The 23216-nt window shown below is 52.3% G+C and overlaps 2 protein-coding genes across 12 annotated transcripts in view; one reads left to right on the top strand and one right to left on the bottom strand.

Moving 5' to 3' along the window:
- Window positions 1–23216, top strand: part of DAB2IP (DAB2 interacting protein) — a 145711-nt gene that overhangs the window by 80196 nt on the left and 42299 nt on the right. Inside the window, exon 1 of one of the 11 annotated variants that reach the window (XM_062011873.1) lies at window positions 15775–16205. The exons of 7 other annotated variants lie outside the window; for them this stretch is intronic. In XM_062011873.1, coding sequence (XP_061867857.1) covers window positions 16093–16205 — 113 coding nt within the window. In that variant the 5' untranslated portion in view covers window positions 15775–16092. 3 more of the 11 variants (XM_062011876.1, XM_062011874.1, XM_062011875.1) reach the window with 3 other exon arrangements.
- LOC133627302 (uncharacterized) lies at window positions 15422–17343 on the bottom strand. Its single transcript, XM_062011893.1, has 2 exons — window positions 16647–17343; window positions 15422–15763 (listed from the first exon to the last, which is right to left on the bottom strand). The coding sequence occupies exons 1-2, from the start codon at window positions 17011–17013 to the stop codon at window positions 15513–15515; spliced, it is 618 nt and encodes a 205-aa protein (XP_061867877.1). The 5' UTR covers window positions 17014–17343; the 3' UTR covers window positions 15422–15512.

The raw sequence follows: 23216 nt of genomic DNA, 5'->3' as shown, positions 1-23216 counted from the left end.
GTGGAGAAATACATTTGCATCTTCAGTTTGAACTACCAACAATAGCAGCTGTGAATCAGTCAGGCAATCCCATGTCTCCTTCTGAATGGGACTGGCTAGCACTTCACACTCTCTCCCAGCTCCTGCTCTGAGCTGCTTGTATTAATTATTTGCAGACCCCAGCCGCAGGCTGAGGAAGCAGTTGGGGCAGATGTTGGCCACCTGGGCTCTAGGAACAAAGCTACTCAAAGCCAGGACAGGTTCAGCTTCCAGAGCAGTGTTTTAGACATAGAACCATTGTCAAAACCAGATCAGCTGGGTACCCAACTCTGTGATGTCCTGCTCTGGGGCAGGACCCTGGGCAAGCCGTGGCAACCGTGTGCTGTCAGCGCAGGGCGGCGTGGCTGTGTGAGACGGGTCTCTCCTGGCGCTGTCAGTGCTGGGCTGATTAAGATGGCAACAGCAAGAGTCCTTGGGGAAAGCAGAAAGCAGTGTAAAGGTTAAAAGCAGTCATTGTTTGGTATTTAGAGGCTTTACAGATAAAATTGCACATGTCTGGCACAGGACACGTGCAGCAGATGCAGATAGCCAGGGAATGTGTGCAGGGCCTCGGTGAGCAGCAGTCTGTGGGAGCTCTGGGCACCGATGGTGCTGACAGCATCCCCAGAGGCAAACACTGCTGACACGAGCCATGGGCTAAGGGAAACCAGTCCAAAGGACTGGGGAGGCCTGTGCCCTGGTTCCCAGCTGTGTCTGTACCAGATGTGAAGTTGCAGCAGTGTCCCCAGCACCCCCCGTGCCCTGCCTGAAGCAGGATGTGTCCCACAGAGCCCTGCATGGAGCAGAATGTGTCCCACAGAGCCCTGCCTGGCTCCCACAGCCCTGCCTGAGCAGCAGTCCCTCCTGTCAGCAGCTCCTCCTTTGGAAAACACTGTCCTGCCCCATCCTGTCCGTGATAGCCAAGAACTGGGAATTCCCCTGGTGTCGTGGTGCATCCAGTGCCACAGACTGGGCTCAGCTCCTCGTGGCCTCTGAGCCTCCACGAGGGCTCTGTGCTGGTGCCCAGCACCCCTCACTAAAATGACCAGGAGTCCTGCCACAGAGGGAAACAATCTGACATGGGGATGGGAGAAGCACAGGGATGTTTGGGGCAGTTCTCAGGCAGAGCAAGAGCAGATGGCAGTTCAGCTGGAAGGAGGAGGGCGAAGGGCTCAGACCTGTTAGTCTGCATGTGGCCAGCTGAAACGTTCCTTTCTTCTGATCATCCTTCATCCCCTCTTTGATCTAAGCTGTACTTTTTCCTGGAAGACTTCCAACATTCTTGGTGTAGCTATGAAGCTCTCTTCCTTTTTTCCTCTATGCTGGCCACATCCCTCAAGTTTAAGAAGGATGCTGTGATGATGAAGTGGGACTGTGGTGTATAAAGTCATTTCTGGATAAGCATGTTTGACTTCATCAGATGCTCTTGATTCCTAGAACAAGAACAGAACAGGCAACAGCAGCACAGGCTCCCACATCATTTGACTTAGTGCAATGTGGAAAATCATCCCCATAAAGGCTTCAAGCTGTGGGTTGGGTACAGATGTCCAATAAATTGAGAACTTTCGGTGACCTTCATTTCCAGATTGACATGTCAGACAGATTCTCATGCCAGAAGCACACTGGGAAGCAAAGACTGGGTTGGGAACGATGCCAGGAGCCAAGATGCATTTGTACAGCTTTGGAGCAGCAGCTCAGCCATCTCTGGCCTCAGCAGCAGGGTGATGGAGAGAGCCCTGAGACAGGCAGCTGGGTGATGATGCTGCTGTGTAAAAGACAACAAAAAAGGGTGTTTCACCCTGCTCCTGCTTAGGAGGGTCAGAAGCACGAGAGAAAAAGCTGCTTTCTCTCGAGGTGAACAGTCACTTCTCCTTCCTACAGTGGTAGAAGCCTGACCCTGGATAAGTAGTTGTGAGAGGATTCATAAAAACCTAATTTATAATTTGCCAGAATATAATCCTGTTTGATCAGTGTTATTCAGTTCCTCTTTCTTTTAAAATTCAGTGCACTTAACTGTTCTACGAGGCTTTATGAATGTTTAAAAATTGCTTTGTGGTCCCTAAAGTAATTTGACAAGTCTGACAGCTATTGATTAAAAACCTGGAATTATTCAGGCTGTAGGATGACTTGGGGGATTAGATAGAAAGTTTTTTTCCAATGTGAAAGGAAATAAGATGTTGGAAAGTAAATATGTTCTTGAATAGTTTTGAAAAATCCATTACAACTGTGAAATTAAATTGAAATGAGATACTTCGTGTGGAGGTGAAGGAACTAAATGCTGGCTTGGCTGTTTAGGCATAGGGTAGAACTCACCATCCAAGGTCCAACAAGTATTTCACTGGATAAGGCTGCTGATGGGCCTGTGGCCCAGATCCCACCGCTGGGCACTGTGGGCAGCCCCTGGCAGCCCGTGCCAGCCCGCTCCTGGCCAGTGGCCAGCTGGCTCCTTTCATCCAGCCCTTCTGCACCAATGATGCAGATGCTGAGTAAGGTCAGTGCCCAGCTGTGGGGCTGGTGGGAGTGTGGCTCGTTCTGCCTGGTCCATGTGCTCCCATGGGACACACGGGAGGTAACGGAGCCTCAGACTGTCCTTGTTTGCCCTCCTGCAAGGGCTGCTGTGGGAGCTGGGAGCAGCTATTACACTGGATAGATACCTCTGTCTCAACCTGTCCTTCACCAGACCTCCAGGAAGGATCTCCAAGAACTGGCTGTACATCTCTGTACGTGCCAAAGGGGCTCTCCTAGGAAATCACCAGAGCAACTGGGACATTTTCCATATGGCTGGGAGGGACCCTCTGGCTCAGCAGATCCAGACCTGTTCTGTTACTGATGACCATGGTTTAGAATATCCTTCATAAACATATTTTCTCCACCTTAGCATCATTGAGGTTTTCTCCCCCATTCTCCCTCCTTCTTTCTGGAAGGCTAATCCTGTATGTAACTCCTCTCATGGTTAAAAGCCCTCTTCTGAATCTATTCACAGCCAGGTTTGAGCCAATTGTCTCACCAGTACTGCCCTGTAGCTTGAACAGCTCTTGTCTTTCTCATGTGCTTACTCCTAAGTATGTATAGTCCTCGTGCCCTTCAGTCTTTTCTATTAGACTGAACAAGCTGAGTGGCACATGCTACCCTTCAGCATCAAGCTGAATGTGACCCGTCAGGTGACAACAGCCCTCGACCCCTCTCTGCATTGACTCGGGTCAATGCCATGGGGCAGAGGTGGGCACTTTCCCAGTGTGGTTACTACACTCAGCATTCAGCCCAGTCAAAACACTGCAAATCTGAGTGGATGACCCACAGCCAAACATCTCCAGGACTGAAGAAGTAACTACCCTGGCTGCTGGGCAAGCACCAAAGTAGCAGCTGAGTTTGTAGGGTGGAAACAAGGTCATCTCCTGTAGGTGCTGTGGGAGAGCCCTCCTTCAGCCAGGGAACACATGTCAGCTCAGATGAAAGGGATCAAAATACCTGAGTCTGAAGGCTGGTACAAAACATCTGGTCAGCTTTGCAAGGTGTGTCTGCCCAGCTGGGTAATCCACAAAGACCTAGTTGTACTTCTGATGGCATCACCATTGCCTGTTCCTGCAGCAGGGTACCACACAGCCCTTGCTCATCCCAGTAATTCGTTTCACTGGGATCAACCATGTGTTCAAAAGCCTTAGTTAGGGGAGTCTGCCAGGTACAGCGTGGAGCTTGGACACAGTGTCACCAGGCTGTGCAGGGCATGTTGAACTCTTGTGCTATATGTGGCCCTCGTTGTGTTTCAGTGACAACGTTAAGCTTTAAAGAGATGAGTGGAAAGGAGAGCCTCAGATTTAGTTACTGCCAGAAAATACTTGGCACCACAGAGTTGTCATTCTGCAGCAGACAGGGATTATCCATAAACTCTGTACCTCCAAAGTGAGGGATAGCAAGAAAGCTGACCCCAGGTGCCCTTTGAACTCAGCTACCTCTGATTAATTAAGTTTTTCCTTCCTTGAGCCTGATTTAATACTTATGCACAGAATGAAGGATTTAAGTTAAGAAACTGTTGAGAAATTGAAGGACAGCTCTCATCCCTCTTTCTCATCTCATCCCTTCCCTGTCACATGCACACACACGTGGGTAGCAGAGGCTTGATGTGGCTGCTGAAAAGTCAGTCTCTGATGGCATTCCTGTCCCAGAATTCCTGTCATTCCTCCTGCACTTGCACCACTTTCCCTGAGGATTTGCATTCCTGCCAAGCTTGAAATGTCAGTGGAGCATGGCAAACATTTGGCTGATACTGGCCATAGGTCTCAGGGCAGCGTGGAAGGTGTAACAGGGATTCTGCAGTTATATGGAAAGCAGGAAGGTTTCCTTGCAGCTGTGGGGTATCTTCCATGCTTTCATTTAATGACTGAGCTTTCTGGGATGTTTAAAATCCCTAAGTTTGAGGGCTGAGGCACAACACTGCCGTGCAGGACCCCAAGTTCAGAGAGCTCTTCCTCTGCTTCAGACAGCAGGAGCTGGGTGTGAAGATGACACCGTGGCTGGGTCTTTAGCTCCCCAGAGCACAGGTTTGCACAGCAGCCCTGAAGCTTCACAGTCCTTGGTTTATAGCTGTAATGATTACAGTGTGAGCTCATTAATATGCTGGCATTTACAGCCTTCCACATGGGCAGGGAAACGTTGAATAAAACATAAAGAAACCTGTGCAGGTACAATGAAAACACCGCATTTAAAATGTTCAGTTGTCCTTGCAATGACTTGCCTGGACCAGGAGACAACGTGGTTTGGAGCAGGACTGACTGGGAGGAGTGTGGCACCCAGCACTGCCAGGGCTCCCTGAAACCCCACGGGGCTGCAGCCCTGTGCCAGGACCAGGGGCTCAGGGCTCTGTGCCTGCGTGTGCCAGTGCCTGTGTGCCACTGGGTGTGTGACAGCACACAGAAAGGAGTTTTGTAGAGCCTAGCTGGGAATATGTTTGCTCCTAGCAGCCCATTGCATGTGCTCATGTCCTGGAAAGTCACTCAAGCACTCCTCTCCTAATCTGCTGGCTGCGGTTGGCGTGTTGGGCACGGCGCTGGTGCCACATCCCAGGGACTGCTCGAGGACTGGGAGAGCTGCTGGTTTACACGTGTAGGCAGGTCCAAGAAAACTTGTCAGAAATAATTCCAATGATCCCTTTACTTAGAATTCTTTAACCCACTTTTTGGAAGAGAAACAATTGTTTAGAGTAATGAGAGAGTGTGTTTGATTGAAAGGTGTACAGTGATCTGCCCTGAATCTGCTCGGCTGCACTCGACCCAGTCCACGTAGTTCTCTCTATTTGTTCATATTCAAAGCATAAATAATTCAGCATTTTGTCTCTCTCTGTGAATGTGAGAAGCATGCTTGCTGATTTCAGATCAGATGGAGCAGCGATGTTTATGACTCTGATGTTGGGGAATGATTGTTACATATTTAATATCCCCATAAATAAAGATCCTGTAGCTGTTTTCCCACTCGTGGGGTTGGCAGGTGCCTCTCTTCTAATGTGTCTGATCTGCAGGACTCAAAGCTTTTTGTGTGTGTGTGTGATGAAAGCAAAGGCTTTGCTTGCCCACAGTGATGCAGGGCATGAGTGGCAACTGCATTTACCAGCGTGCCCTACCTGGCTGGCACCCACCAGCATCTTCCCACAGCACTCTCAGCTTCCCCCTGCTCCAGCAACATCATTTATCTCACACGGAAATTCTCAGGGACTTACACTGTGTGACAAAGCAAATACCAGAAGTAAACCAAACCTCATTAAAATAAAGAGGCTGGATGATAAGGTGAATGTTTAACATACCTTTTAAAAGCAGTATTTCTCCATTTTATCTTGCTGATGCCTTTCGAAACTGCTGGAAAGTATCTTACAGTAACTTCCAAAGTAGTGGAGTTGTATCACGCTCACGGTGGGCACTGAACAGCTCTGAGTTAGCAGGTTTATTTCAAAGCGTGGGCAAAATACCATGTGGTGGGTGTCTGGCCCCTGCCTTTTATTCCTCTTTATCATTACAGTTTCTTCAGTGTGGCACAAGTACTGCAGCGTTCTGCAGCAACAGGCCCCAGGGCTGTGCCAGGCAGCAGGAGTTTTGCTGTGTTTTGCTCTGTTCTCTGCTGTGCAGGATTTTGCTGGGGAGCTTTGCTGAGCTCAGGATTGTCACCCAGCGCCCTTTTCCATGTTCCCCTCTAAAATTCACTGGCACAGAGATAAGTTCTTGTACATTTTACCTAAGACACTTGCCAGAATAAAGGGAGCGAGGCTCTGCTTGGCAGCAGTGAAAAGCAAGGGAGAAAGAGCGAGCTTTGTCCATGAGCCATTTGCAAGCCAAGACCGTCCCTCTAGGTCACATTCTTGTTCTCTCAGCCTTGGCACGGATCGCCTCTTTTTAATGCAGTCCAGTGTTCCCAACGTTTCCAAACTTGTTTCAGTGTTTGCAACAAGCTGGGATGGTCTCAGAGAAGCAGTTTGTGTGGATGTGATGGAGAGCGAGGCAGTGCCGTGGTGTGTCAGGCTCAGGGGGCTCTGCACAGCCCCAGCCGCGGGACGGACGTCGCTCCCGGCTGCAAGGCCGAGCTCTGAGCGTTCGTGTCAGTGTCTCAGGGCAGATCAGGCATGTGCTTCTCGGGTGACTCCCCCAGTGTTCCCAGTTACTGTGCTGGGGTCTGCATCACAGAGCAATCTCAGTGCCTGAGAGCTTTCAGGAGGAGCTGAACCCACTGATGTGCTCCAGGAGCAAGGTGAGCTGCTGCAGCCACTTCCCCGGGGTACAGACAGACCCTCAGCACCAACTCTTCCTACTTCAGATCTCCCGTTGCCTTGCACTGTCTGCTCATGTGGTCTCAGCCCAAATACAGCATTGCTGGGGTAGTAGCACCATGCAGAGGAGAAAAGGCTCCTGTCCAGCCCTGAGGAGTAACTCCAGTGGAGCCAGCAGTACTGGACAGCTTTAAACACGCGTAGATCAGAAACAGTTCAGACCCCTTCCTTTACTGGAACACAACCATTTTGCTTGTTTAGTATTCTAAAAGCAGAGTTAATAACTATTTTTGTCTCTATCCTCATTTCTCACGTACATATAAAGTCTCTGTTGATGTTTAGCTTGACAAACCAGGCTGCAGTTAGGATGCCAAAAATCTCAAATCTGTCACGGCCTGAGACGAGGATAAAGGAAAAAAAGCAACTTAGATAAAAGGGCTGTGGGCTCAGAAATGCTGCATGTGGCACATTTCCCAGTCCTCAGACAGACTGATTCACTTACAGCATGGAAGTCTTCATGGTGCACAACTCAAGTGGTTTTCTGGCTCCACTTGGGATCTCATTGGATTTACGAAGAAGCTGCTTTCACGCTTCTACAGGCAAAGCCATCTGAAAGCAGTTTTGTTCTTACAGTGTGTAAGGTAATGAAGGGTGTAAGGGGTGTTATAAGGGAAGCCACATGTCCAAGGCAGGCCAGTGGAGACTAGAAATTGCACATCAACCTGATGCAGGGCTTGTTTTAATTGCCTTCTTAGAAAAACTAGTGTCCAGGCTTAGATTTACCACTCAGTCCTTTGGTGCTTGCTGTCTGAGGGAGCTGGTCTGGGTGAGGCACTCTCTGATGTTACATCCCAGGCAGGCACTGGGACAAGCACTGGGGTTTCCTCCCTGAGCTTCCTTCCTTCTGGTTTCCTTTTGTCAAGACAATTACATTGGTCGTAGTTAAAATAAAAGCAGAAGGGGAGTGACTGACTCATTTTTCTAGGCAGCTTTGCTCCAGTGTCATGAATTCAGTGTTGGTGGGAAGGCATCTGCTTTGGGAAATGCATTTTGTGCAAGTGACTGGGCTGCAGCCTTTGTCACCTGAACTGTAACCCTGTGTTGGTGACCAATGGTTCTGACTGGGACCAAAAGTCAGTGTTTGCCCTGACACTGACCCTTGGAGTCAGACACGAGAGCAGGGTCAGGCCTCAGCTGTCCCTCCTGCAGATGAACCCCTCAGAGCAGGGCTGGAGCCTCCTGCTGCCCGTGAGCTGCTGTGGGAAGTGTGTGCTGCTGCTGCCAGCCTCAACTAAAGCTGCCTGTTGCCCAGGGACTGGGGCAGCACTTTCAACCAGCTCTAATCTCTTCATTAAAAAGCCCTAACCTAAACAGAAAGAAGATCCAAGTTATCCCATGGTTTGTAAACACAGATGTGTGCATTGTGGGCACTTCAGACAGAAGGTGCTTGGCAGCTTCTCTGAAGTTGTCTGTGTGCTGCACAGCAGCTGCTGGTGCAAGTGGACTTTGCAGAATCATGTAGGCTGGGCAGTGCAGAGCATTGACCCATCCCTCTGCATCAGGGCAAGCTTGGCTCCTGTTACCCTTGTATTACTCCCCATAATCAGCCAACCAGATTCTCATCAGTTGTGCATTTCTCAGGTGTCCAAGGAAGAAGTAAGGAGATTGTGGAAGGTTTTTCTCACTTGGCAATCATTTGAATTGCGGGAGCCTGCAGTGTCAGTCCTGTGCCCCTCCTGCCCCTTGGACGCTGAGTGAGCCCAGCAATTGGAGTTGTCCTCGTGCTCTGTAAATGAGATATGGCTGGAGGTTATGGAGAGACTTAGTCACAGAATGTGCTCAGTTACTCATCAACAGCCAGGGTCTGTTCGTGTAATTCCTGTTGACAAGCTGATGGTTTCCTAATGGAAGGAGAGCCCTGACACCACAGGCACGCACACAGCCAGGGCTGCATGTGATCGTCCCGAGCAGCGAGTGTGTGAGAGAGTGTGTGAGTGTTGTACTGATCTGGAAGATGAGGTCAGGGAGGTACAAATACAGAGCAGGCAGAGAGGTGTAATACTAGGGGACTGATAATAGGAAACAGAGCTTTTTGCCTCTCTGTTTAAAGCCAGCATGCACCGAGCTGTCCCGGCACTGTATGAGGTCCCCCAAGGCCATCCCCCCTTGTAGCCCCACGTGGCTTCTGCCACCCTGTCTGTCAGCCTGGGCAAGGGACTCCTGGCCTGGAGGCAGTGGCTGGGCTCCTGGCTGGGCTCTTGTGTGGGGAGGCGGCACAGCTCTTGCTGAAAAGGGCTCCCCTTTCACCTGAACTGGTGTGGGAGCTTCAGCTGAATCACCAGCATTCAGCCTGGCCGGTGTGTCCCCTGGATGAATCCTGCTGTGCCTCCGGCCCTGTAACAGAGAGACGGCTGGGGGTCAGTCCTGTCCTGCAGAGGAGAGGCAGCACAATCTAGAACCACACAGCATGTCCTTTTTCAACAGCTCGAGCTGTTTTATGAAGCCACTTCAGGTGTAACACTGCCAGTGCGGGACTGGTGACGGCAGCTCCTGATTGTGGCGGCAAGCGGGAAGCAGCTGGGACTGGTTGGGTCGGGCTGGACTTTGCCTCATGGTGTTTACAGTGCCGTTGCTCATTTGGGAACCTGCTGCTTTCAGTTTTGATGCACTGCCATGGTGCTTAAAGCCGTGGAGCCTCTCGCTTGCGGGGCCGGCGGGGGAACGGGGCGGCCCAGCTCCTGCCGCCGCCTCAGGTGAGTCACGCTCGGCCCCCGGCGCTGGGGGTGCCCGGGCACTGCCGGCTCCATACCCACCCAGGCACACTCTCCTCTCTGGCATCCCTGCTCCCACGCTCACAGCAGCATCTGGGAGCTGAGAGCAGGCTGTGGTACATGGTGGGAGCCTGTTGCCTCCCTGCCCGGCCCCACACTGCGGATGCTGCGGGACTGACCCTCTTCATGGGCTGCACTGGGTTTCTAGTAGCTTGTTTCTCTGTGTTGCCATCTGATTGAGACTTGAGCAGGTAAAGGGGTGTAAGGAATGAGGAGAGGAGGTGGCAGAGACTGGGAACAGGGCAGAGTGAGGGCAGTGGATGTTGGGAATAAATCTGCAGAGCTGGACCCCAGCGTTGAGCCTCATGCTTCGGCTGTTCTGGCTTAACCCTGTGCTAGCATTGTTCAGTCCTTAGTTGCCAGCTCTGGAGAAGCTTTGTGGGGTCTGTTCTGGACAGGCTGGGCAGACACAGCCAGTGCAGAGCGGGGGGAGCTGTGTGGTGACCCCAAATTCCTGCTGCAAAGGAAAACCCTCCCAGAATCTGTCTCTAAAAATTCTACACAGCACAACTCTCAGTGTAAAACACATTTTTGCAATGAAGATGAGCTGGAGTTTAATTTGGTTAATAACTGAAGCAAGTTAATCCTGTTCAGGGAAGGACCAAACCAGTTTCAGTGCATCTGTGTCAGTGCTTTGCATGTGTCTAACTAGATTGATTTAAAATAACTTGGTTACAAAAGAAAATTGTTTTTCTCCAGCTCCTGCATCAGGGCTCAGACCTGTCCCTGTTCTGCCTCTTGTCTCCTTCCTGCAGCGTGAAGGTTTTGGTCAAGTTCCCCCCTGGTTCCCCTCTGTAGTGGGCAAGGATAGAGATTTTCATGTATCAGACAGGGCTGCTCACAGAACTCATTCAGGAATCTCCATATCTCATCCAGAAGGTGGCAAAAAGTGTTTCTGGTCAGAAGGATTGAGCCTGATTTCATCTCGCTGAAAGAAATTAGTAATGAAATGCTGGGAAAACAAACGCTGGTTCACCTCCCTGTGTGAAGCTCATATGTTGGTAAAGCCAACCAGGGTTTTCTGAAGTTGTTATCGTTCTCTGTCACAGACAGTCCTTCAAAAAGAGAGCTGAGACCAAATTTAGAGCAGAGCTTTCGTCCCTCAAAGGGAAGATGAGGGTGTGAGATCCCTACACCGCTGTCTGCTCTCTAGGCTAGAGGGTAAACTGGAGCCGATGTGTATCACAGAGAACACAGCCCAGGACTACACTTCTGCATCTGGCAGCCTGGCTCTGAATCCCCCTCCCCAGGATCTGTGCAGAGATGAGGGCTGGACACAAGTAGAAGGAACGGCCCTTCAGCAACACAGCCCCCTGAATGCTCAGCACGATGTGGCGACAGCTCAGGGAGAGGCTGCAGGTCTGCAGCATCCTGAGCCAGCCGCTGGCAGCAAAGCTGCCGTGCTGCTCACATCCTCACTGCAAGTTATTCAGCCAGATCAAGAGACTTTGTACTTCTGAGGGCTGATTTAGATTTGGGTGCACATGGCGGGTTCTGTCCTGCAGGTCCCAAAAGGACACACTTGTGTTCATAAAGAGAGCGAGTCCGAGAGGCTTTCTGTGGCGTTGGGAGGAGCCCGTCCCTCCCTGCCCACAGAGTGCCATCCTCACCATGGTTTGGAATCAGAAACCACGACTCTCATTCAAAGTAGAACCCCCTGTGTTTTCATCTCGGGGAAGCCACATCCCATCCTCAGTCCTGTGTAACCATAACTAGCTCTTAACACTCCCCAGCAGCCTCCAAGATGCTGTGATGACACAGTCGGTGTGTGCAGCTCAGAAACTGAGGCAGGAAGAGGCAGTGACCACACCAACCCTGGGCTAAACCCTTTTTTCCAGGCTGTACTTACCCTAGGTATGACTGTGACACTTTATCAGCTCTTGCTGTACAGAGATTTATATGAAATCATTTCTACTCCATTGAAGTAATTTTCAGAGATTAATTTTTAGGGCATTAGCATTGATTCCTGAGTGCTCGTGCCCTCCTCCTCCCCACAGCACTCTGTGTCCAGGGAGAGCTGCATTGTCTGAGTTGGAGGAAAGCTCACTTGCCCTAATTTATTGAAAAAATTAATTTTAGGTTGAAAATGGGGCTGTCATTTATGAACCCCATTCAGTCTGTTCCTCACTCCTGAGTCTTCGCTCTGACCTTTTCCATATCTTAAATCCTCTGGGCTGTACACTTGAGTTCATTAGTTAAACTTCCAGAAGGGAGCAGCAGGTGTGGGTTGTGGATAAGGACTGCATGCAAGCTTGGCTCTGTGCTTATCCACGTCCCCTCAGCAGGCTGTGGCTGTCATTTAATTTAGGGCAATGCCAGGGTTTGGACTTTTTAAAGAGTTTGTCACAGTTTGTAAGTTTTAATAACAATTTTTGCATCAAGTCTAGAAGTAGCTGCCCCTGGCATTGCATGGAGTATGCAACCTGCACTTCAAAGATGGGAGTGCACCTCAGGATTGCAAGGTTTAATTGCTGGTCAGGGAGGCTGGAAGGGTAAAAGCCAGCCTGGGCAGAGGGTCAGAGTCCCCACGGGGTCCTGAGGCTGTACCACACACTGCTATGGGAACCCAGGCGGGTTGTGCCTGGAGGGGAGTTACCAGTGGGAGTCAGAGAAGAGAGACAGAGAGACTAAACACTGAGGTGATCTGTAAGAATATCTTTCCTTTGCCTACATGTATGTTGAGGGGAGTAGATGGGGGTTGGTTTTGAAGCTCTCCAGGGCCGATGGCTTTTCCTGAGGTCCCGTTGTGGCAGGCAGCGCTGCACAGAGTCTGCAGACAAGACATATCTTGGGGATTTGGGGATGTTTTTAGCATGGATGTGGCTGTTTGTGGAGGTGAGGTTGCTGTGTCAGAACTACTGCTGTGTGTTGTAGCTGGCTGTGGAGAGCACCCCAGAAGGGAAAGCCTTGGGCTGTCAGCAGAAGGGGGCTCGTAGCTACCTCCAGCATCTTGCCTGTAGACGAGCCCAGGGACAGTGTGCGCTCACTCAGGCACTGAGTCTGCCTTCAGCATTCCTCAGTGCTTTCTACCGTCCCTTTGCCTTGTCAGCGCATGCCCAGCTACTGTGTACAACAGTGCAGAAATATGCTGGGTCTTCCAAGGGCTCTGTTTGCTGTAACATGCCTGAGGCAGAGCAGAGCAGGGGACAGCGTGTGTGCTCCCCGGGACAGATCGCCTACAGTCACAGCTCTGAAAGCCATCGCAAAGTCACCAACTTCACCATGTGAACCTCTTACTCCATCTGAAAAGAAGGTTCCCATGAGATGGATGTGCTTTATATCCCTAAAAACCACTAAAATCTACCTGTCTAGAAGGGAGGCAGCAATGGGAAGAAATCAGCTTTATATCCTGCTGCCATCTCTGGATAAAACACACACAATCAAAGCAAGCCTTAAAATGCTTTGAGCTCTTCCCCTTTGGTTTTTTTTAAGGAAAAAGAGTTCAGCAGCAAAAGAACATTTTCCTAACTTGATTCTGACTATAAACTTTTCACTGATTGGATGTTGGTTTTTAAGAGCATCATTTTGTTGAAGAGCATGCAGCAGTCTCTGAAGACGTCTCTGAGCATGCTGATAGCGTGAGACAGGACAAAACCAAAATGGAGTTTAGATGCTAAAACGTGTATTTGTGTTTGTGAGGCTCAAAGTCAACTGCCATCAGTGTCCCTGTGTAGTTGAGACTGGAAATTCAAAGCTTGCCTCCTGCAAGTGCTTCTTGGCTCTGATGGTGGCTGCATGTGAAGCGGTGTCTGTGAAGCGAGACTAAGAGCTGAACACTGTGGTGAGCGTTTGCAGGAATGGGACCTCAAGGAAAGGTTTAGAAAAATCTGCTGCTAATAACAATGCTGTGTTTGAAATAAAACCTCCAGGAAGGATGAGTGGCACCTCGGCACAGACGGGTTTCCCGTTGATGGGGATTATGTTCCTAGAGGAAAGTCTAACGCTTGTTCAGGAGAGCAGAAAAGTGAAGCTAATTACAAGCAGAAAGAGAAATTGGCTGGTCCAGATCCACTGTGCAGCCACTCTGAAGTGTGGCACAGAAGGCAGCCTTAGTCAGAGGTTAAATGTTCTTTCAGTGTAAATACTATTTGATACGGTGCCTGATTTTTCAGAAGTGCCAGCTCTGCTCCAGGGCTGCAGCTCGGCTGCTGTCAGACCGAGCACATTCGAGTAAAGCAGGTGAAGAAACCTTTTCATAATCTTGTAGTTTCACCTGGCCATTGTTCCTCCAGCCTGCAAGGCCTGGGCAGTCTCTGTGCTCTTCAGCCTCTTGAGCTGAAGGACAAAATAAACCAACACAAACACAGTCAAGGTTACGGGCTGTGGAGCTGGAGATCTGGAGTGCTCAGAGGCTGCTGGGGGAACCTGCAGCTTGATGGAGGAACACGGCGAGTCCCAGGAGTCGGTTTAACGGTATCTGCAGTGAAATCTGTGCATTGCTTAACGGTGCTGTGGGTTGTAGTACATCCACTGAAGAGCTTTTCAAAGGAGCCCCACAGTCATGAGTACACCCACCCCAAGGCTCCAGCAGCAGCCTGCCGACAGCAGCCACCTGGGCAGTTACATGGCTTTTCATGTTCCATATTCTGAAACATGGGAGTGTTCCAACTTTCTAAAAGAAGTGGGTTTTAGGACATTAACGGGCATTTTAACTGTGAGTTAGAATAAATCTGGGTAATCGTGGTCCCTTCCACTTCTAACTCTTGAAGGTTACTGAGGAATTAGATTTTCCCCCAGTAACAGACAGTGGTCATAAAGTACTGCCTTCACACTCAATAAAAGGTGAGAGATTCCTGGCTTTAATAGCTCAAAAAGGTTAACACAGAGGGAGTCTGGAAAGGTCACTGCCTAAAGGGCAGGTCTGACCATCCTCCACTGTCCAGCTGAGGAAACAGAGTAAGCCAGGCCTGGCTGGGACCAAAGGAGGAAAAGTGACCCAAGAAAAGAGGACTACAAATAATAATCACTGAGCCTAACTGTGGATGGAAAACTGACTGTAATAGCCCACTGCAGGTACTATTTCACCCACCCTCTGGGGAAGGCTAGTGGCTTTCCTGGCACAAACGCTGTGAGTGGCGTGGGAGCCCGTGAGCAGCAGGAGCTGCAAATGTGGCAAAGGGACAGAGGTCATGGTCAGTGCCCTGGGGAGGATGCGGCGCTGGCAAGGAGTGTGGCAGCTCTGACCATGTGTCAGCCTCCAGCAGAGCTGCCTGTGGGGAGAATGCTCAGCAGGGAAACACCACCTTGGGCAGCTGAGGAATGAGGTACAAGCTTGTTTGAGGAGGCTGGAGTAAACCTGGGCTTGGCATAAAATTAGCTGAGCCTTCCACATACAGGCTGCTTCTGGTGGCAACGCTCACTGCAGCAGCATTTAAACACTGAGTCAACCCAGGGCGGTTTCTTCACTGCCTGGAACTCCCTGGGGAGGGGAAAGAGCAGTCCCCAAGGCATTGAACTAGATGGTCCCTTCCAACTCTGAAGATTCTGTGAGCTGCACAAGGACCCTCAGCTCAGACACTATGGAGAGGGAGATGAATGTCCTGTGCATGACAGACCTGTAGCTCCGAGAAGTTTGTGTGCTTCAGACACCAACCCAAGTACAGGGTGATGGATGGGCAGCTCATTGGGCAGGGGCATGGCAGCAGGGCCCTGCTGGGAAACACATTTGTCATTCACAGAGGTGAGAGTGTGGAGAATGAACGTGCAGCAGGAGGTCACACAGAGCACCTGAGGGCTCCAGGTTCATCTCCTGATCTCTGGCTTGTGTGACAGTCTTGCACAGACCCAACATCTGGAATTTCAGGTTTGGGACTGGAGAAATTCAACTGGGCAGCTCCCAGCAAACAGAGCTCTGTTGCTGGGTCTTGCTGGTTGTCCTTTTCATCTGGTAGCAGCAGCGGGGCTGTGCTGGGTCCTTACGTCAGCCGGAGCTGCCACAATTCCCAGCGTACCCGGCTTCCTGCTGGAACACAGGCCAAAAGCACAGGCTTGTTGGGCTCAGTACTTCCTTCCAGCTTGTCCTCATAATGTGTCTGAACGTGCAGCAGGAAAGATTCCAGTGGTGGGCTGCAGGGAGAACCTAGATTGTCGCTTCTGTCGCTGCTGCTCTCCGCCCAGTGCGAGTGTGAAGGCTCGTTCCAAAGTTCAGGTTCAGCAGTTTTTGTGCCTTGCCAGAAAGATAAAAGGGTTGGTAAAACTGTAACTTGACCATAGCATTTCAGCACAGCAAAGGAGATAAGGTGCTACAGGAAATACGGGGAGCAAAGCGCTGATGGCTGTGGGGAAGGGGACCCCAAATAGCAGAGGCTGGTGGAGCTGCTGGTGAGCCCGGCTCGGGGCAGGATGGCTGAGGATTGCTGACCGGGATTTCACTCTGGTGTGCGCCGTGTTTCTGCTCTGCCTCACAAAGGACCCCTGTGCTGCTGCTGCTGCTGCAGGTTTGAGAAGGAAAAGACTGACTGAAGCTGCCCATTATTATTTTTGGCTACTCCAGCAATGTATCAAAAACCTGAGGCTGGGTTGATGCTGGTGCCCTACTTTATAGAAGCCCTGAAAAGCAGATCGAGGACAGCGAGCTTGTCTCTCTGCGTGGCATCTGCCAACAAAGGGTGAGAAAACTTCAAACTGCTGGCGGGGGAAATGGGGGGAGGCAAAAGTGAAGCAAAATGTGCTAAATGCAGAGCTCTGTTTGCAGACTGCAAAGGGAAGGGGTCTGCATGTGCTCTGGCGAGGAAGCGAGGTGGGGAATGCAGTGACCAGGGCACTCTGCAGCCAGCACAGCTCGTGAGCTGATGCTGTTGTCCCTGGGGTGCAGTGGGGACTGATTTACCCTGGAAGGACAAAAAGGACCCCACTGGCCTTAGGTGACAGACAGTACTCATGATTCAAATCCAGCAATAATGCTGCCAGCCCTTCACATTTTCTGGATCCTTTGGAGGTGCAAGAGGGTCATGTGTTACCTCTCTGGCTGAGGAGGAGAGGCACATGAGGGAGGATGAGCAGGGAGTTGGTGCGGGAGCCGGGCAGAGGACCTACCAATTTTGACTCACTTGTCAGTGCTGTGCAGGGTGGTGCTGGCTGGCGGGACGGCCCGTCTGGGGACTCACTGGGGGAGCTGAGACTTGTGCCTGCTGCCCGGAGCAGGACCTGCCCGTCTTCCACTCGGAGACCTGCCCGCTCTCCTTCCCGAGCCATCTGAGCAGCCGGCGATGTTTGTTTACCTTCGCTCTCGTTTGGGCTCCAGCGCTGCCCGGCGTTTGCAGCCCCAGTGTCTGCTTCCTCCCCTGATGCCAGCAGCCTCGCCCGAGCTGCGGGATTTATGATTTGCTGCAGACATGGACGGTAGCCTTTGAAAAGTGGAAAAGGAAGCAGGCATAAATAACAGGCAGGGGACGGTGCCATGTGGTGGTTTTTCATTTACTAGATAGTCCTACTTTGTTCTTGATGAGTAATGGAGGCATTTGAATACGCCAGGATGACAGCAGCAGTCTGGCTCTGGCAACGTGTCGGCGTGGGCTGGGTGAGGATGGTGGCAATCAGGACAGTGGGACCACGCTGTGCAGCCTTCCTCTCTGTTCTCCACCGTCTCGCGTCCTCGTCTCGCTCTTACCCGCTGCTCTGGGCGCCGTCTTTCGTGAGTGTGCACTTGAGCGGCCCCGCGCTGCGCCGGGGAGCCAGGCCGTGAGCACAGAGCTCACCTGAGCCCCGCCGCGCTGGCGGGCGCAGTCCCCATGCGGGATCGTGCGTGCGGGGTGCCGGGGCGCGGAGCATGGCTCGCGCCGGCGCGGCCGGCTGCTGCTGCAGGCGCTACTCCTTACTGTGGATCGCGCTGCTGCAAAGGTCAGTGGCTTGGGCTTCCCAAAACGGGAAAGGAATGTGCGTGTGCATCCGAGGGCAAGGACAGCCGAGCGGGCGGCCTGCGGCGGCCAGGCTGCTGCCTCCCTGCTCCGCCGGCCGGTACTGCGAGCCCGGCCACAGCCGCCGAGCCGCGCGGGAGGGGAAGAAGCGCAGGGCTTTTTCTTCCAAAATAAAGGCTCCCGGAGACTCGGGGTTTCCCGAGGTTTATGACGGGAAAATGAAAGCGGCGAGCGGACACGAAGCAGAGGCGAGCGGGGCGGCGGGGAGAGCTGCGGGCGCTCGGCGGGGCGGGGAGGGGCGAGGCGGGTCCCGGGCGCCGCGCAGGGCAGAGCCATCCCCGCCCCGGAGCCCGGCCCGCGCCGCTGCGGCTCCCGCGGGGCCGCGGCCGGGGGAGCGGGGGCGGCGGGCCCGGGGCGCTCTGCCCAGTTACAGCGCAGCCAATCCCGCGGCCCCGGCGGCGGCGCGGCGGCCCGAGCCGGGGCGGGGCGGCGGCGGCGGGGCCGGGCCGGGCCGGGGGGCGGCCGGCCCGCGGCGGCGGCGGCAGCGCGGCATGGCCGAGGCGCGGCGGCAGCCCGGCCCCGCGGGTGAGTGCGGGGCGCGGGGCCGCGTGTCGGGGAGTGTCTGCGGGGGTCGGTGACGGGCCGGGCGCGGCCGGGGCCGCCGCGCGTCCAAAGCGAACTCCAGCCCGCGCCGGGGCCGCGTCCCCGTGTTGCCCGGCGGCGGAGCGGGGCCGCGGCGCCGCTTGTCACAGCGGCTGCGCCCCCGGTCGGGATGGGGATGGGATGGGATGCGGCGGGGCCCGGAGCCGGCCGGGAGGCGCCGGGGCTCGCAAGAGGCCGTTGCGGCGCTTGGCGACCCGGTGCTGGGGGGCTGCAGCCCCCGCTCGCTCCCAGCCCGCTCCTCGGCACGGAGTGTTTATTTTTAGCAGCGCTCTGTCCGTGATTGTGTGTGTTAAGAATTTGTTTTCATCACGGTTTATGACAACGTGCTGGTCGCTGCTCCAGGCAGCCGCCCGTGGCCGGGCTCTGTGCAGCCGGGGCCGTGGTGTGGGAGATGGGGCGTTGTGATCTCAGTTGCCTTGTGGTTAGTCCGGGAGGAAGCATCCTGCTTTCCTTTTGCTTCCTGGTACAGATTCTGCCTCCACACTTCGGTTAAGCACGAATTGAGTGATAAAACTCGCGGTCTTTATCCCTGTCTCCTCCTGCCCTGGAAACTTGCTAGCCTTAGGGTACAAGTCCCGTGTTGGAGGGGCTCCTGTTCGGGGCGGTGGCAGGGACAGAGGGGTCTGGAGCAGTGCCCACAGCAGCTGTATTCCTTGGCTTTGCCTGTGTCTTCTCGGAGGTTCCCCAGGTGTTTTTGGGGGCTCTCCCGCCCCTGCTTGCTGCAGAGACTGGTGCTGTGGGAACAGATGGTTCCAAGGGCTGTGCTTTGGTTTGAGCTCCAAATGGGAGTGGTGGATCTGCGACTGCTGTTTGCGTCTGATGTCCACAGATAGAGAATCGTAGAAACACAGAATGGTTTGGAGGGTAAGAGAGCTTAAGGCTCATCGTGTTCAAACCTCTCTGTCCACGGGCAGGGACACCTTCCCCTGGACGAGGTTGCTCCAAGCCCCGTCCAGCCTGGCCTTGAACACTCCCATGCATGGAGCAGCCACAACATCTCTGGGCAACGTGTTCCAGTTGCACTATTTGTACTGTGTTAGGTTGGTTGGTGTGATAAGAAAACGGGTTTTTTTGTATATATGATGTCAATTTCCATTGAAAGCGAGATGGTGGTGCTGCTCTGCGCTTGGGAAAGAAGTTACTTCTTTAGCTTCCTAACAACATCTATTACTGAAACTCAGGTATATTCCTGATCACCTTTTGCTTCTTAGTCTTGACACATTTTGCTTGCTTTTGTGGTTTCTCTCATCTTGGACGTTCCAGAGGCGCTCAGTGTCCGTGCTGGCTGTACCGTGCTGCACTTTCAGGTTGTCACTCACAAACTTTGCAGCCACACGTTGTTAAACAAACAAACCTCCACGCTCAGGTGACTGTCACGGGTTAAAACCATCCCTCAGGTTCACCCTGGCAAAAACAACATTTGGAATCTGGTATGAGCTGACAGAGTCCTTCTGAATGTAATTAATTCTTCTGCCAGTTAAAACTGGGAACAGTCTGAAAACAAGGGCAGGTGTTAATAAGTTTAATTACATGTCCTTTGTGTTGCTCAGCGAAGGTGTTGCCTTAGTGAGGGCAACATGTGACAGCAGCTTCCATCCTGCAGCTTCCCTCCTGCGTGGGACAAGTGATCCCCAGACTCTCCTGCCCAGAGAACCCACCTGTGCTCCAGCCCAGGGTGGCACTGCCAGGGCAGAGGTCTGGGGGAGAAGGTTGAGGGTAGCACAGCAGGGAGAAGGATGTGCTGCATGCTGAGAGTGTGTCCCTGCATCCTCTCCTACAGGGAGAAAAACCATTCTCTCATCTTCAGGAAGTGTGCAGGTTCTGTTCTGCTGTTGTCCTTGGTTGTTCCCATAACATCGCTGGGTGAGGCGTTGGGGAGCAATGGATGAGAACTCCCAGCAGTGGTCAGGAGGTTAGCAGGGGGCCACACAGGCACTGCTGGTGAGGCGAGGAGAGGGCGTGGGGGAGAGCTGTGAGCCTGATTTGCATCTACTGAGAGAAGAAATGCTGCCAGCAGACCAGTTTGGGCCCTGCAGAGAGCCTGGTCCCAGTTTGCCAGTGGCAGCAGGTTGGCAGGCTGCGTGCGCAGAGCTCCCGGCGCCGGGTGAGGCTGGCAGAGGGTGGCCTGTGATTTACTCCCATCTGTGACTGCTCCAATCCTTCTCCCATCTGACGTAGCAAATCAATTTGGTGGAGTTGTCCACTTTGTTCTCAGTCATAACAAAACCTAATCCCCAGGCTGGGGATGGATTTAAAGGCTGTGGATGCCGTGTGGATCTCACGGTCTGTTCCGCTGCGTCTGTGCGTGTCGGACCCCTGCAGTGGCCGTGTGCTGCTCAGAGGGGAAAGGCTGCCCTAAAGACTCTCTTCCCAGCTGGTCAGAGAAAAAGAGTTGTCAGCCCTTGAAAAGCTGTGTGCAGGGAATGTTTCCTGACCAGGAGACGTGTCACAGAGTCAAACCTGTAATGTAGGAGATCAGATCCCTCTGACAGTGGAGAGGCATTCATGTTGCAAAGGCCAGCTCTGCAGCTGGGATTAATGGACCATCTTCAGCTTAGTGCCTGGACTTCCTTCAAAATGCCCCAATCTGCTTGTGCTCTCACAGTAGAACAGTAGGAGATTTAAGAAAGGCTCTTTGGGTTTTTTTCCCCCCAGGTTTCAGTGTTGTGCTCCATCTCCCTGCAGCCACACAGCCAGCTTCCCTGGTTGTTTCTGTCTCTCAAAACCACTAGGAAAATTTCCATCACAAAACCACAGCAGTGATTTTAGAGGTTCTGAGATGAAAACTGATGGGGTTGCCTCTTTGAGGGCTTGTCTTCACAGGAAAGCAATTCTGGAGCATGAGACCTATTCCAGAATGATTCTGTGCAGACAAGCCCTACATTTTTCCCTTCCTTGTAGCCTCAGCAGAGTATCGTTGTTCCTGACAGAGCCTGGAGTGCTGGGCCATCCCTGCAGTCCCTGTGTGGAGCTGCCTCCATCACTCAAAACCCAGCCCTGGAGCTTGAGGAGGAGAGAATGGATGGTCCTGTGCTCGTTTCTCTGTGCCCACAAAGGCTTTGCTGTAGTCCCCAGGGTGCTGGTGAGATCAGGTTGTGCTGTCACAGCCTGGTCAGACTTGACATCCCCAATTCTGGCTGCCTGTGGAGGAAGCAGGCAGAGGGGGATAGCAGCCCTTCACATGGTAATGTTTTATGACTTTCATTATGTACAACAACAATCCTCTCTCCTTGCTCTTGGGCAGTAAACCTCGTTCTTTAATAAGCAGAGACCGTCTGCCTCTCTGTAGGACTCTGCAGCTCAGGACCGGGGGCAGTAATGTGATTTCTCTTTAGAACTAATGTGGTCTGTTATGAGATTTTTGCCCCCTCTGTTCATTTCAACTGAACTTTAGGCAAGTAGAAAAGGATTAAATAAGGCCTATGGCAAAAAGAACTGAGAGTGCTGTTTGGATAGAGGGTTTCCTGCTGTGAGATGTCTCTGGGAAGTGCTCCCACCGTATAGGAACTGAATTTGATCAGCTCACATAAGCCAGGATGGGACCTGGGTTATACAGTGAGTTACTACAGTGAGAGATTGGATGGCTCCACAGGCAGCATCTTGAAAAGGGGTGGTAGAGACATGAATTTGAACAAAGTGCCTCTGTCATCTCAGAACTGTACATTCACAGTAAGCAAATGACATTCCAGGTGAGTTTGCCTGTTAGGGTGTTGGATGGCAAAGGAAGAGCAGGGGGTGTTCAGCACTTGCCAGCCCTCACTCAGGCAGTTGTCTCTGGATGAAGCCCTCCAGGTCGTTGCTGGCTGATATGGTACAAGACAGAGATGACCTCACTCCAGGGGCTCTATTTAACACACATGCAACAAGTGAACGTTCTCCCAGCCCAAAGCAGGGGAGGCTGAGTGGTCCTTTCAGAGCAGCAGAGTGTCCTCACCCCCTGGGTCTGGGAAGCAGTTTATGGCCATAGCAGAACTGTTTTCTGACTTAACACAAAGGCAGGTCTGTGGGAGCTGCAGTGGACTTGCAAACATCTTCCAGTAAACGGACTCCTGCTGCACAGGTCATGTTCCTTACCAGAGGACACTAGAAATACTCTCTCCTCTAGAACAGGGTATTAAAATGGAAGGACCTTGTGTTCTTTGAAGACTTTGGTGTGTAACCCTTTGTGCACTCTGGGGCATTTGCTTGCCCCCTAGACTGTGCTGGGCTGCTGTGGGCTAAATACTGTAGGGTCAGGGCTGACTCAGTGGTGCTGAGGAGGCTCTGCACAGGCAGCACTCATCCTGCTCTGCCAGGGTTGCTTTGGCAGCAAGATCTCTCATCCCTTCTGCTGAGATTTCAAACAAAAGTCTCTAATGACATCTCCCCACTTAGCTCCTGATACACAGACAGATGCTGGGCCTTTTAGGGCTGGTCTGAGACCGCAGCGCTCCCTCCGTACAGTGCAGCATCTGGTGAGAAATGTTGCTGTTGCTGACCTGGGTTGGATCTGATCCACTGTTCAGGAGTAAAAGGCATCGTGGGAGCAGGTCCTGCCGAGGCAAGAACCTGACAAATAACCTCCTGCCTAAGTAAAGTCCCGTTCATTTCAGGATTCCCAGAGGCACCCAGCAGAGCACAGAGGGATAGAAATAGGCATTTGCTGGATCTGGTGAGAACATCATGTGTCCTGAGAAACTCCCCCGTGATAATTCTTTGTACTGCACATCTGCACTCCCACCCTTGCAGCTGCAGTAGCTTTAAATGACAAATAGACTTGTTTTGGTTGTAATTTTAGCAGAACATTCCCCAGGCAGCATGAAGCAGCCCAGCTCGTCAGTGGCCATGGGCACAGCACAGGCTGCAGTGCCTCAGCTGTGGGCTTAGCTGATCAGTACTCACATTTGTCCACACAGGAATGCAGGTCTCAGCTCGGTTACTTTCCTTTCCTGATTTCATCTTGACAGCATGGAAGTAAGATTTTGCATAAATGCCTTGGTTCTGGGCTTCCCAGGCCTGGTGAGCAGTCTGCATTGCCAGTTCTTGAGCTGCCGGGTGTTAGTTCTGCACTCAGCATCCAGAGGTAACTTGATCTGTCTGCCTGTGTTAGAGTTAATTTAC

This window comes from Colius striatus, chromosome 19 (genome assembly GCF_028858725.1).
Source record: "Colius striatus isolate bColStr4 chromosome 19, bColStr4.1.hap1, whole genome shotgun sequence".
In the NCBI taxonomy this organism is placed as follows: domain Eukaryota; kingdom Metazoa; phylum Chordata; class Aves; order Coliiformes; family Coliidae; genus Colius; species Colius striatus.
The sequence above is the reverse complement of the archived record's forward strand: the minus strand, read 5'-3'. Positions and strand labels throughout refer to the sequence as shown.